Source organism: Rousettus aegyptiacus, unplaced genomic scaffold (genome assembly GCF_014176215.1).
Source record: "Rousettus aegyptiacus isolate mRouAeg1 unplaced genomic scaffold, mRouAeg1.p scaffold_m13_p_1, whole genome shotgun sequence".
Lineage (NCBI taxonomy): Eukaryota > Metazoa > Chordata > Mammalia > Chiroptera > Pteropodidae > Rousettus > Rousettus aegyptiacus.
In genome coordinates this window covers 41,630,584-41,643,911 of record NW_023416284.1, presented here as the reverse complement: position 1 = coordinate 41,643,911, position 13,328 = coordinate 41,630,584, and the positions used below count along the sequence as shown (strand labels likewise).

At 34.8% G+C, this 13,328-nt stretch overlaps 1 protein-coding gene across 2 annotated transcripts in view; it reads right to left on the bottom strand.

Annotated features, from left to right (window-relative positions):
* The window catches only part of PATJ (PATJ crumbs cell polarity complex component), a 282,880-nt gene that overhangs the window by 200,035 nt on the left and 69,517 nt on the right, over positions 1 to 13,328 (bottom strand). For both annotated transcript variants that reach the window (XM_036234605.1, XM_036234602.1), the window contains exon 18: positions 3,388 to 3,597. In XM_036234605.1, coding sequence (XP_036090498.1) covers positions 3,388 to 3,597 — 210 coding nt within the window. The remainder of the gene's footprint in view (positions 1 to 3,387; positions 3,598 to 13,328) is intronic.

Genomic DNA, 13,328 nt, shown 5'->3' with positions numbered 1-13,328 from the left:
TACACAATAAAATTTATGCACATTATTTTATTAGAACAAGCCTTTCCTTTAATAATTAAAAAGAAAGCCATATTCAGGTCAAAGCCTCTCAAACTTTTTATTCTTTTTATGTGTTCCTTAAAGAAAAAAATCACTTTCCCAGGAATGGACTTTATTATTAAGAAATGTATAAGTATATACAGGCTGATATTCAAAATGTTTAACAATGGTACAGTGTAGTCATTGTCCCTCAGAAGAGGTACAGCTCAATATCAGTTCCAGCTAATAGCATAGCCACTATTTATTACATCCTAAGTATATACCACAATCTACAGTAAATACTTTTATATGCTTTATCTCAGCGTCATCTTTACAATAATCCTATAAGGTCAGGATTTCATAGTTTATATTTATAAAAAATAACAGCAAACAGGCACAGGTTTAAAAGTTATTTTAAATATACTAATTCTTTTAACATATTTATTAATATACTCTGATTTCTCTTCAAATGTTATTTATTATTAATATATACTCTAAGAAGAAGGTGCTCTTATTAACCCCATTTTATAGAAGAGTGAAAGAGATACAGTAATTTGCCCAAAGTTACATAACTAGTCAGTTACACACCCAAAATTTGAACCCTAGCTGTCTGGCTCTAGAGCCTGATCTCAGCTACTGTGTCATACAATCCCCATCATATAGACAAGGAAGAGGGAGCTGGTAAGGTTAAATAACTTGGTCAAAGAACACACAGCCTTGCAAATCACAGAACTAAGCAAAAATCCACATCTGTCTGGCTACAGAACACCATTGCTAGCTCTGTTCTGTTAGTTCTGAAGATAAAATACAGTTTTTAAAATCAGTCCATTCATTTTTTTAGATCTGGTCCATCTGAGGGAACTTTGTAGATAAGAGAAGGTAAGTCATGTTTGTGGTTAACATAAAAATTATTATATAATATAACATTTACCTAAATAAGACTATAAGACTAAATAATATCTATAAATATATTATTTAGAAAATACATATCTATATGATACAAATAAAAAATCGTTTTGTTCTCCTGTTATATATTTATAGCCTTTCTGCTGTGACCTGACTTTGGACTTCCTTATTTAAGCTCTATTCCTGCTTCTGCTGAGAAATGAGTAAATGCTCATTAGATATTAGGGGGTTAGACAAGTGACCACCAACTGAACCATGAAAGAGGAAGAAAGACAGAGAACTTGGAGAAGATCCATGCATCACTATTTATAGCTCACAAGTAGTTTTGCTAGAAGAACTCAGATGTTAAATAAGGAATTACTAACTAGTAATTCCACTAAGAATTTTTCAAGTCTTGAAAGTGACCTTTCTTTCATCCCTTTACTGGCCTCCCACTCCCAAGTATCCTGACAGCCTTCTGCTCACTAAGGGAAGCCTGGATAAAGGTCCACCTCACAATCATTACATTCTAAAATCTTCTAAGAGGGAGGCTCCGAGGTCCTAATGTTTCTGCAGCTCTACTCCCTGCCAGAAATAGCACAGGAATCCATACCCAGTTGGTACTGTTTCATTTTTCACACTGCCTGAGACTTCCTTAAACTGTTTCAAAGTAAAATCATGCTGTTTAAGTCCTGTAGGCCATAAACAATTTGTGAGTTCTCCAGCAGTTCAAATAATCATCAGGGAAAATCTAGACAAAGTTCCTGCCACAATGCAAAATACTAAGAAGATGAGGTCTCTGTAAGACTACCAACATTTCCCTTCCTTAATTTGTCCAAAAATCAAATTGGGAATCTCATGATATATATTAGCTATGGCAACGCCCACACACCAAATATGCAAAATAAAGTCAAGAACTTGACTTAGCTATGTGCTATGTTCCATTCTGAAACATTTAAAGTGTCTGACAGGTGCAATATATAGCCATTTTTATGTATAATAAATGAAATATCAAAAAGTAATACATGAAGGTCATGCTGATGTTCTCCAATGCAAAAATACTATACGTAATACATGAATCTATCTATACCTGTACCTATGTATATAAACATATCCGTCTATATGAACACTTATAGTATGCTAATATATTTCATAGAATAAAATTTTAGAGTTAAGAAAGATCTTAGGAGTTTTTTAGTCTTATTCAGCCTTTTCAGAAATGAAAAAATAGGCTAAGAGATGAAAAGTAGTATGCCTATCATCAAATTATGAGTACAGTTGTTTCTCAGAGTATAAAATTATACGTTAGAATTACAATCACTGAAGTGGCAGATTCTTGAACAGCACACCAGAATCCCTAAGTCAGAATCTCTGAGGGTAAGACCTGGGAAACTGCATTTTAACCAACTCCTAGATGATTCTCAGATATAGTACGTATCTTTGAGTTTGAAAATCTCTAGACTAAATCACAGCAAAGGTACAAACAAAGCCCAGATTCCTTGAAATCCAGTCCAACACTCTAATGTAACCATGCTGTTTCAGACATGCTGTATGCAAACTATATTAGTGACAACAATTAAAACAGAAATATATAACATTGTGGCTGAGAGCACAGGGTCTAAAGCCACTCTGTTGAGTTTATATTCCAATTCTGCTCCTTACTAGTTTTATCACCTTGGATAAGATATCCAGCTCTCTGTGTCTTGACTGACACATCTGTGATGCGAGTACTAAGAGAACCACCTCTTAAAGTTTTGTGAGGATTAAATTAGTTAATACCTGTAAATGGCTTAAAATAATGACTGACATATAGTAAGCACTTAATAAATACTTTAATACTTCTTGAAAATTATCATCAAGTAATTTTTTTGCATTGAGGAACCTCAACAGCACTATAACTGCAATGTGGCCTTCAGTTATAAACAGTGATCTGGCCCAGTACATGAGATTAGCAATAAGATTACTTCAAGATGCCTGGAGTGTATAGGAGTTTATATGGTACGTTACAAGGCACTTTGATGGTCAGAAAAGCATATTAAAATCTCATTGCCATATGGTTAAAATGATACAGTTAACTGGATTTCAATTGATCATGCCATCTCGACATCATTTCCAAATGAAAACTAAAATGCATAAATACTTATTTTAATCTACATCATAAGAAAAGTGATGAGACCTTAGAAGTCTGCAAGCAGATAAAAATGGTAGTAAAAGTGTAGTAGTGGGACTAGTGCTGTTAGTAGCTGGCATTTATGGAATAATGTGATAAGTACTTAATGAATATTATCTTTAATTCCCCACAATCTATGAGAGTATTTTCCCCCCTGGTTTTGTAAGTCAAAGACATTAAGAAATGTGCACAAGAACACACATATAGTAAGCAGCGGAACAAAGATTCAAGGCCAAGTGTATTCGTCTCCAAAACCCATGTCCTTAACTATTACACTATTATCAATTCCTAGACTAACAAAACTCAACACTTACCACCAAAGGCTTACAGATGCCAAGGCGTACGATGCCTGGTGGCACAGCTTTCAACACTTCCACAGCTTCAGCAAGTGCGGTGTTGTCCAAACAGTGTTCATTGACTGAGACCAGGCGGTCTCCAGGTAATAGTTCTCCACTTTTTTCTGCAACACTATTTGCCACCAGGGAACGAATCACAATCACTGATCTTGTGGAATCTAAGGGGTCCTAAGGATCAAACAAAGAAGAAAGGTAAGTCAGTTCCCTGAAAACAAATATACAGTCTTACGATAGTTTATGTTTACTCCTGAATCTCGTTTGACTATTTATTTATGTGTCTGGCATTCTAGTGATATTCTTCCAAAGAGGACACAGTCTATTAAAATATCACTCTAAACATCCACACAGATTATCAGCATGTACCAAGGTGACAACAAAACCTTAACAATTTTAATTGCATGTATGAATGCTCAATACATACAAATTTCTTTTTTTAAACTTTTGGTGACTGATATTTTGTTAGATTACAAGAAGTCTAAGGACAACATGGCTAAATTCTGACATCCTCAAGCACAATCATCCTATAGACCAAAGACAAGCCCATCTATTATTGCTCTTGGGCAATAAGTAGGCTTCAAGAGAGGTATGCGACGGGAAATGATACTCCATTCTTAAGCATTCCACCGGTATAGAATCTTTCTGCTAAATCACTTAAGTTCAAAAAAAGACATGGAAACCATTTAATACTCCACTGCATTTAAAAAATATATTTAAAAATGTGATATCCTAAAATTATGACACAATATAGGTACCCCTATGTGAGAACTCTTCATACATAGAAATACACTGAACAAAACCAATGTGCAAATATCTCTCATCCATTGAGACCTCCACATTTCTTTTCATTAAGCACTGAAGAGAACGCAGACATTTTATAGATACATTTGGTTAATAAAGACCAATTTATAACCCCTATTATTTTTTATTTTATTCAATAAACTGATATATAGCACTTACTATGTGTCAGGCTCTGTTCTAAGTGCTTCACAATCATTAATTCAACCAATCCTTACAACAAACTCCAGGATGTTGGTAGATTTATTGTCTGTATTTTATGAGGAAACCGAGCATCAGAAAGTTAAGGAAACTTGCTTGCCAAGATCGCCCAGCTGCTAAGTGGCAAAGCTAGGATTTAAACCCAAGCAGTGTGGTTCCTAAGCCCTTACTCTTGGCCACCACTGTTCTGCCACTTGTTCTGTACCATGATGACAGTCAGACGAAATTGGAAATAAACAGTTGTGAATGCGAAGACGTATACACATGGAAATCTTATCATTGAGTAGAATCTCTGCATTTGTCCTAATGGTGGAGGTATATGGTACTATCACTGAACCTCAGATATAGTATGGAAAAAAATCCCCCTCATAACAGGATTTCTTTGGTTTGTCTATTTCATTCTTACAGTTTCATTATGCACAGACTGTTCCATAAAGGCAAGCCATAGTAACTTGAGATTGTACTACTGTTAGTTTCTATTAAACCCTTTCTGAGGAAGTAAAGAAATTGCCAAGTTCCAGGCTTGTTTGTTTGAAGTGGCTGATGGTTCTTTTGAACTTTTCTGATCCAGTTTCCTACACTTCTGTGTTTCAAATATCAAGGTTAATTTTCAAGTATTACATAGAATTTTAACCAAATATGCGATATTTAAATCAACAAAGGTTACATAGCTAATTCCTTAAAATATGCCTTTAAACAAGTTATCTTACTTTCCTTAACTAATCTTGCTTTTTCACTCCCAAGAGATTCTTGGTAAATTTCTAACATGCTCTGATCTATAACACTACATATTTATGGAGATGATTGAAAGTAAGTACAGTCAAGGGAACTCATTAATAAAGTACATAGTGTCAAACTATAATTACACCAATATTTTCAAGTAGAGGGAGCTATTGCATAGGAAGAAAACAGAAAAGAACCAAAAAAAAAAAAAACACACACACACACACATACACAGTGGCATATCAGCAGGCAATCAGCGCAGCAATATAAAAGAGCTGTCTATTTTGTCACTGGCAACCATGAATCACAACACACTTTTCATTCTGAAATATGAAACCATTAGATTTTAAGTTTGACACACTAATAAATAAGCTGTACAATTATGTCCTTTATTTAGAATGTCAGTTTTTGATGGAAGGCTTTTTTATTGGGGGGAAGGGAAACGACATAATAGCTTATTCCCCTCATGAAATGCACAGAAAGCAGCCAGTGTTACTTCATATTAATAATTACTAAACTTTCGTAGAGAAAATTGCAACAGTAAAATAAACTGAAAGCAAATAAATTAATTCACTAGGTTGGTGTGAGCAATTTCTGTAGTTTCACATAACACTGAATCAAAAAGTACTTATTTTTAACCAGAATAAATAGGTGAACTGTTTTCCAAATTGCAACAAGTTGAAATGATAATTAGAAACACTTCAAAGGAAGTTTAACCAGGAAATAATGGAAATAGAAAGATTAATAGATTTCTTTTATTATAGAACAGTCACGGTGAGCACTTATTTACACAAAGTGCAGTCTTCTTTAGATCTCAAAATAGTACCAGGTGTGCTTGCTTATAAAAATTTATTCAGGCTTAGATCTCTAGTTATTCTAAACACTAAATCTATTCTACCCCCACTTTTCCTGGAGAAGAGACCCCAATGGTAGCTTTGTGGCTTATAAATGACAAACTACCCACTTCTGAAGATGCCACCATTATGTATAATCACTACTTCATTTCCTATGATGACTTTTCTAGCCATGTGCTTTCCCATGTTGCTGAATGAAGTTAATTTAATGAGCAACAGTCATGTCCTTTCACGGTCATCACATGTAGCAGCTATCCTATAGGAAAACAGCCACTGCTATTGCCTACTGGGGTGGCTACTATTCTTAAGTCTCGGATGCATACAAAATGCTAAAAAAAAAAAAAAAACGAAAAAAAAAAAAGAGCCAGATTTAGGCTGCTCCTCATCAGAAGTCTGTTTTCTGAAAATACAGTCCATAATATCACACTCACGTTATATCAAACAAAATGTTATAAAGATATAACATTTGTAAATTCTATAAATGTTATATAGATATGACCTCTATCCAACTCCTAGACTCCAATCAGATTTTTTAAAGTCCCCATCAGTTTTTCTCGCCTTTAAACATAATTTTTAAAACCTCTTACTTTTCTTGTTGTGGTAAATAACACTGCAAGGAACATTGTATTCAAGAATCAAGATATTTTAGACTAAACAGTCAATAGGGGGCACTAAACACCAATCACAAATCAAAAGAAATATCTTTTACCATGCAAGCCATTTTCCTCTTCTGAAGGATTTTTTTCCCTCTTTATTCAAAGCCTTATATTATTATATATGTTCTAACACTACCCTATGTTTGCTTAAACTCAATCTTTTATGAAAATTGTTCCTTACAGCTCTCAATAATATTATCAAACTCCTACAATCAATTAGAGAATAGCCAACCTTCATTAGAATACTATACAAGAAAACAGATTTGACTTTAATTCTCTTCACTACTCAGCTATAAAATCCTAAGAGAACCCACCTAACTGCTGTCTCACAAGTGAATACAAGTCATCATACCTGCCTGAAGAAAAGTGGATATAAGGATTTTTGAAGTCTCTGGAAGTGATTCTAATGTTTGATATCTATTATAATCACAGGATGTGTCAATGTTGGGGGAAATCCAAGTTGACAAAGACTCCTCCACTAATCCTGAGTGGCATTACCATTCACCCAAGCCTTCATTTACTCTCCCTCACCCCTCCATTGAGTTGCTCACTAAGGCATGTCAATTTGATCTCTCTATTCTGATTCTATTTCTCTATTTCTATGGCCACTACCCTGATTCAGTTTCTTGTTATTTCTTGTCTGTGCACCTGCTACAGTCTCCCAATAGGTCCACCTATTTCCAATCTTACTCTAATCAGTCTATTTTCTCCAGAGATAAAAGAACGATCTCTAAAAATTAAAAATGTGATCCCAATTCTTCCTCTGCTTAAACACTTCAGTGACACCCACAGTCTTCAGGATAAAGTCCCAACTCTTTGGCAGAGAAATTCCTCAGAGCTGCAGTTCAGCCTCATCTCTTGCTCTCCCCACATGTACCACTGCCCACTCCCATTTGCCCCACACTGTCCTAACAATACAGAACTACTGAAAATCAAGGACTGTGAAATGCTTTGTGACATCCTATAAATCATTCCATTTGCCAGGAATGTTCTCCCTGCCCTACTGTCACGTACCTACATCTGTGCCACAAGAGCCAGTTCAAGTGTTTTCTCCAATGAAGAGCTTTCTCTGACTCCCCAAAGGCTCAAGCACTTCCTAATCTGTGGTATCTCTAAACATAAAAAAGACTTTCCATTATAGCATTTGTCATAATGTAGTTTCCTTACTGTCCCTGACCTCCTAAAATAAGTTAGGTTCTTCTGCTAGATATAGTCATAGCACCTTGCATTTTCTCTATTATAAAATTTTTGACATTGTACTGGAATTATTTTAACCATCTTCCCTACTAAAAATAAGTTCCTTGAGAGAAAGAACATGTTTGCTCATTTGCTGCTCTATTTCCAGGACCTACTACAGTGCCTGCCTCACAGAAGGACTGAATAGTAGTTGAAATACTGACTGGCTAATTCTACTTAGTTTCTCTCTCCTCACTGGATTTGGTGTACTAAAGAAGTACACCAAAGGCACACCGTCATATATGAGTAACAACAACAATCAACTGGTAATACTTCCCGAGCTCTTGCCATGCCAGGCATGTTCTAAGAATCTTACTTATTTGAATCCATTTAGACCTCACATCAGCATGAGGGAGATACCATAATTATCCCTACTTTGCAGATGAGAATACTAAGGCAAAGGAAAATTAAATAATTTAACCAAAGCACACAGTTGATAAATGGCGCAGAACCAGAATTCAAACCAGTCGGTTAAGTTCCAGATTTTATGCTCTTAGCCACAAGGTAATGCAGCTTCTCTATCTTGAGGTAAGTAGTTGCTAAATGAATGAGTGGGGGGGGGGGAGCAAATTGTGTTTAAGATATATTTACTACTTTGCCAAAGTGTATAAAACTGAGCTTCTTAAATATCACACATGGCCACTAGAGGTTTCTATTTTAGCACCTAGCTGATGAAAAGTTGGAGAGCACGGAATGTGCAGCATGCCTGCATGGACAGGTAAAACTGCCTTTGTTTGCTAAATTTCCATTTACATTTTCTTTCTCAAGAATCCACTCATTTGGTGGAACACCTTTACATGAACAGATACAAACATGTGACAATCATTATGCTCAAATGGATGGGATTCAAAGTTTCTGAAGTGTCTATAAAATGTATTATATGAATATCCGTATACATTCCCACAGATCAAAGAGACCAGAGTTCACATAAATAAAGCAGAGTGCAGGGGTGTCACCTGGGGCAGGGAAGTAGTTAGTTGAAACGTGGGCTCTGTCAGAGATGGATATCAAACAGAAAACGTGCACAGTTATAGCTATAAAGCCACCTCAAGACTAAAACTACAAATACAGATAAGTAAGTATGGAAAGCTCAACGAAAAGGCACAAAGCAGGGAATATAACATAAAGAGGAGACAGAATAAATAAATAAGAACAACACTGGTCATATTTAATAAATTGGCTAATGCATTATTGGTGACACATTTTTGAAAATAAGTAGCACATGAGACACACACCAAGGAATGTTCTGACGTTCAATATTTATAGGTTTTGGAGTATTACTCCAGTGAAGAAAAACAAAAATCAAACTCTGATGATGTCCTAACTATATAGATTCAAAATAAATAACTTTGGGTTCTTCTTCTTTTAAAATCTATTCTATATCCAACACCCAAACTTTTAAAAACATTAAGTAATGTAATAGGAATTTAGAGACCAGAACAGGAAGGCAAAGAGAAAGACCACAGCTTATTTCCGATAAAAAATGTATGTAAATTACATTACATGTGATAATTTTGATACTTATTGTCAACTGAGTATATTCAAATATAAAGTTGGCCTACAGTAAACTCATGAGAGGAAATACAGTTAATTCAGATAGTCTTAATTTTAAGTCATTAACATTCTGTGCTGTTGTGTAGTTCTCCACACCTAAAATACCTGCCCTCCCGCATTACAGCAGTCCTTCACCAAAATAAAGTGATTCCAAGGGATGTCTATGAAAATAACTTCAAACAACTATAAAATAGAAAGTGCTCTTCAAATGAAGAGATCTCCTAACCAATGAATTCAATGTTGTAGTGTACATTATTACAGAATTAGGCCATGGAGCTTCATTTCACAGATATTTATTCATGTAAGTGTGAGGAAGTATGTTTCAAAGATAGTTTTAAAGGATCTACATATATTAATTTCTGGATAACACAAGCTAGCTAGCTATGTAATAAGAACTGTCCCAACTCAATAATGGTCAACAAAGAGAAAACTATGAAAACAGCAAGCAGCCAAATATTCGATCCTTAAAAAGTATACTCTTAAATGTAACCATTATTATTTGAACTAAAAAGTATTTAGTTAAAACCTAAATAAACTAACAGCTAAGTAAATTTCCAAGATAAGATCTCAAGGAAATTACTAAAATGGAGAATAAAAAAAGAAACCACTAAGTTTAAAAGGGAGACAACTATTTCGTCCCAAAGGTAGGCAGAGAAAGAAACTGGGTACAAAGAAAAGCAAAGGAAATGCTCCTTTGCGCGTGCGCACGCACGCACACAAACACAGAGAGAGAGAGAGAGAGAGAGAGAGAGAGAGAGAGAGAGAGAGAGATACATGCATCTTAAGGAAAAAACAGTGATCTTCAGATGCTCTGATACACAGCTGGCATGAATTAAAATTTCCATTGTTAGCAATGTCAGTCAGGAAACAAATTCAAAGATTTTTTTCTTTTTTTAAAGGAAAAAAAATACATAAAAGAGGGAGACAAGGAACACAGATATCCATTCCACTAGTGGTAGGATGGGTATGAAGCAGAAGTCAAGAGACAAGTTTTGTTGCCAGCCTGGCTTTGTATAGTCTCATAAGTTCTTCACGTCTCTGTCAGTTTCCACGATTGTAAAAGAGGAAGTTGGATACATGACAATTATGGTCTATTCCACCAACTCGAAAATCCTTTAAGTTTCACAGAATATCTTGAGTCAAATTTGTCATTAATTTCGACCAATACATTCACAAAACTACCATAAAACTAGAGGATAGAAGCTAATTAAAAACACAGCACCGGCAATAAAGATGTACTATGGTCACAAATATGGTATAATTTTAGTGATATCTTTTAAGAACTCAAAAAAAGGCACTGCACAAGGTCTAACTCCCTGAGTATTCTACCATCTAAACAAAAGATACAATAAAATATATAAAGACATGTACTCTTTTTTTAAATGAGTCTTCAAACAATTTTTTCCCTTTGCATTTTTAGATAATAACAAAAGACACATCGGAAACTAAAAGTTGAATTAAAATCACTAGAATCATTCTGATTTAAGATAGTGGGATGTAATTAATTATACTAAACAAGCTTCTGATTTGACCAACAATCTAAGCATTTACTTTTAGGAAAGAGAAATAAATGCATTTATAGTGAATGTAAGGCATGAACTAAATGATTCTAATGAATAATAAGCAAGATTTGTTTTCAGAATATCACCCCATTTTTAACTATTTTATAATATAGCTAAGTATTACACTAATCATACCAATTACCACAACACCATCATGTTCAAAATTTGTACCTACAAAATGCATTCAGTGCACTCAAGATAAGTTAAACTGATATGGTTCCTGGCTCTTCGTCTCTTATTACTTCCTAAATACTATTAGGCATTAAGAATAGATTTTTCCACTCATCACACATAGAATTAAATAGTCCCTGAGCAGCAGAGTAAGCACAGTACGTAAGGCGATTAAAGTTGCAATAGAAGAGAAGTGGACAGAGAAGCTTGCTAAAAGAACAAAATACACTCTGAAGAAGAAAAATAATACATAAGCTTGCACATAATTTTATTCTGTATAGCTTAGTACTTTAAAACCTATTTTAAGCACCATAATTAAAATGATTCAAACAGGAATCCCATGGAAATCACTTCTTGAAGACTATTGCTTTCCCTTATCCCCTTCTAGTCTATTAGATATTTTTCTTGGCTATTAAATATGTTCCTTGGATGCTTCATCTTTTAAAAAATTTATGTTGTGCTGTCATGGTTTACATGTTTAATGTTTACTCCTGGCCCAGGAATTTTGCTGGTTGTAAGGAAAACAAAACAAAACATATAATCTTCCTTTATCTAAAAGGCCCATCATTTGTCTGAAATGATTGGGGTTCCACCAAGCAGACAGTAGTACTCAAGTACAAAGTCACAACCTCTAATAAAATCCATTAATATACTTAACACTACCAAACTATACACTTAGAAATGGCTGCAATGATAACTTTTATGTTCTGTATACTTTTCCAAAAAAAAATTTTTAAGTAGGAAATAAATTTATAAGAAATACTCTAATATCTTCTTGGGGTGTGTGTGTGTGTGTGTGTATTAGTCGAAAGGTATTATGATGCAGAGAAAGTAAAGACTTTTAAAAGCTTTTTTAATATTGGATTTGGAATTCATTTTAATTTTCTAAACAAGTCACTCTCAACCTAAACACTTACAAATACTAGATGAGTGATAGTGTTCAAGTTGTTTAATCTGAGACTCGGATTTCTCATTTGTAAGTGGAAATAACAGTATAGATTTCACAGAGTTGTTAAAAGCATTAAATGAGATAAGTTATGTAAAGAGATTAGTACGCCCACAGTAATCACTTCATCAGTGCTGTTACTATTATTATTATTACTATGAAGATGATAATAGAAAAGGAAATAGAATTGAATGAGTTTGAGGAGTTAACATCATCTCATTTACTGTTTTAAATTCAACTAAATATGTGTGATTTAGACCAACAGTGTTATCAATTGGTAACCCATTCATGATGTTACATATTTAAGACATGAAAACAAAAGGTTGACTCCAGATACGCAGGGTTCTAAACCTGAAGAGAGGCTCAAAACAGCACCACTTTCTGGCTCTCACTGGGGAAAGCATGGTTTCTTTGAATCACTGCCTACCTCCAAATTATACCCAAAACAGGGCAGAGTAGTACAAATCACCACACCATGGAAAAACAGACTCTCAATACCTGTTTGCGGATTTGATTCAGTCTTTCTACCATACCGTAGGAAGGGTTGACTTTCATATACTAGCATGGTTTTCAACACTGACATCAGAATCAAGTGGGAACTTCCAAAACATACCCACACCTGGAGATAGGGGAAGACTGGTGATGAAACACCTCTGGAGACTGATTTTCTTCTTTTGTTCTATTTTTAATTACATGAGAGACACACATGCATAGCCAGACTGATATCTACTACTTTCGTGGAATCCCTTGGGCATTTCATAGGAGGGATGTAATTAGCAAGTTTTGCAGTAAATCTGAGCATCTCTATGCCTATATTTTAGCTCTTCATTGTCATTTCATAAACACTAATATTTACCGTTTGGGCATTTCTGAAATACTGTAACAGACATATCAATTTCAGGATTTCTTCCTCCTCAGCAATGCCTTCTAGTATGGAGCAGAAACCATCCTGAAGAAACATTGTTAAAAGGAGGCCTACCCTTTGAGAAAGCACCATCCCGCTGACAAGTATTTGCCTCCTACCTTCTATTTTTTCTCTCTCCCATTAACACAATGGGATTTTTTGCCAAATTCATATTCCAGAGGAGCCATGAAATTCCCGCAAAGTTCAACATCAGGCCTAACTTAAGATCTTTGAGACCTCCTGCTAACTTCATGCCCCTGCAGCTGCCTCACTAAGGCAAGCTTTTGATCTGTACTA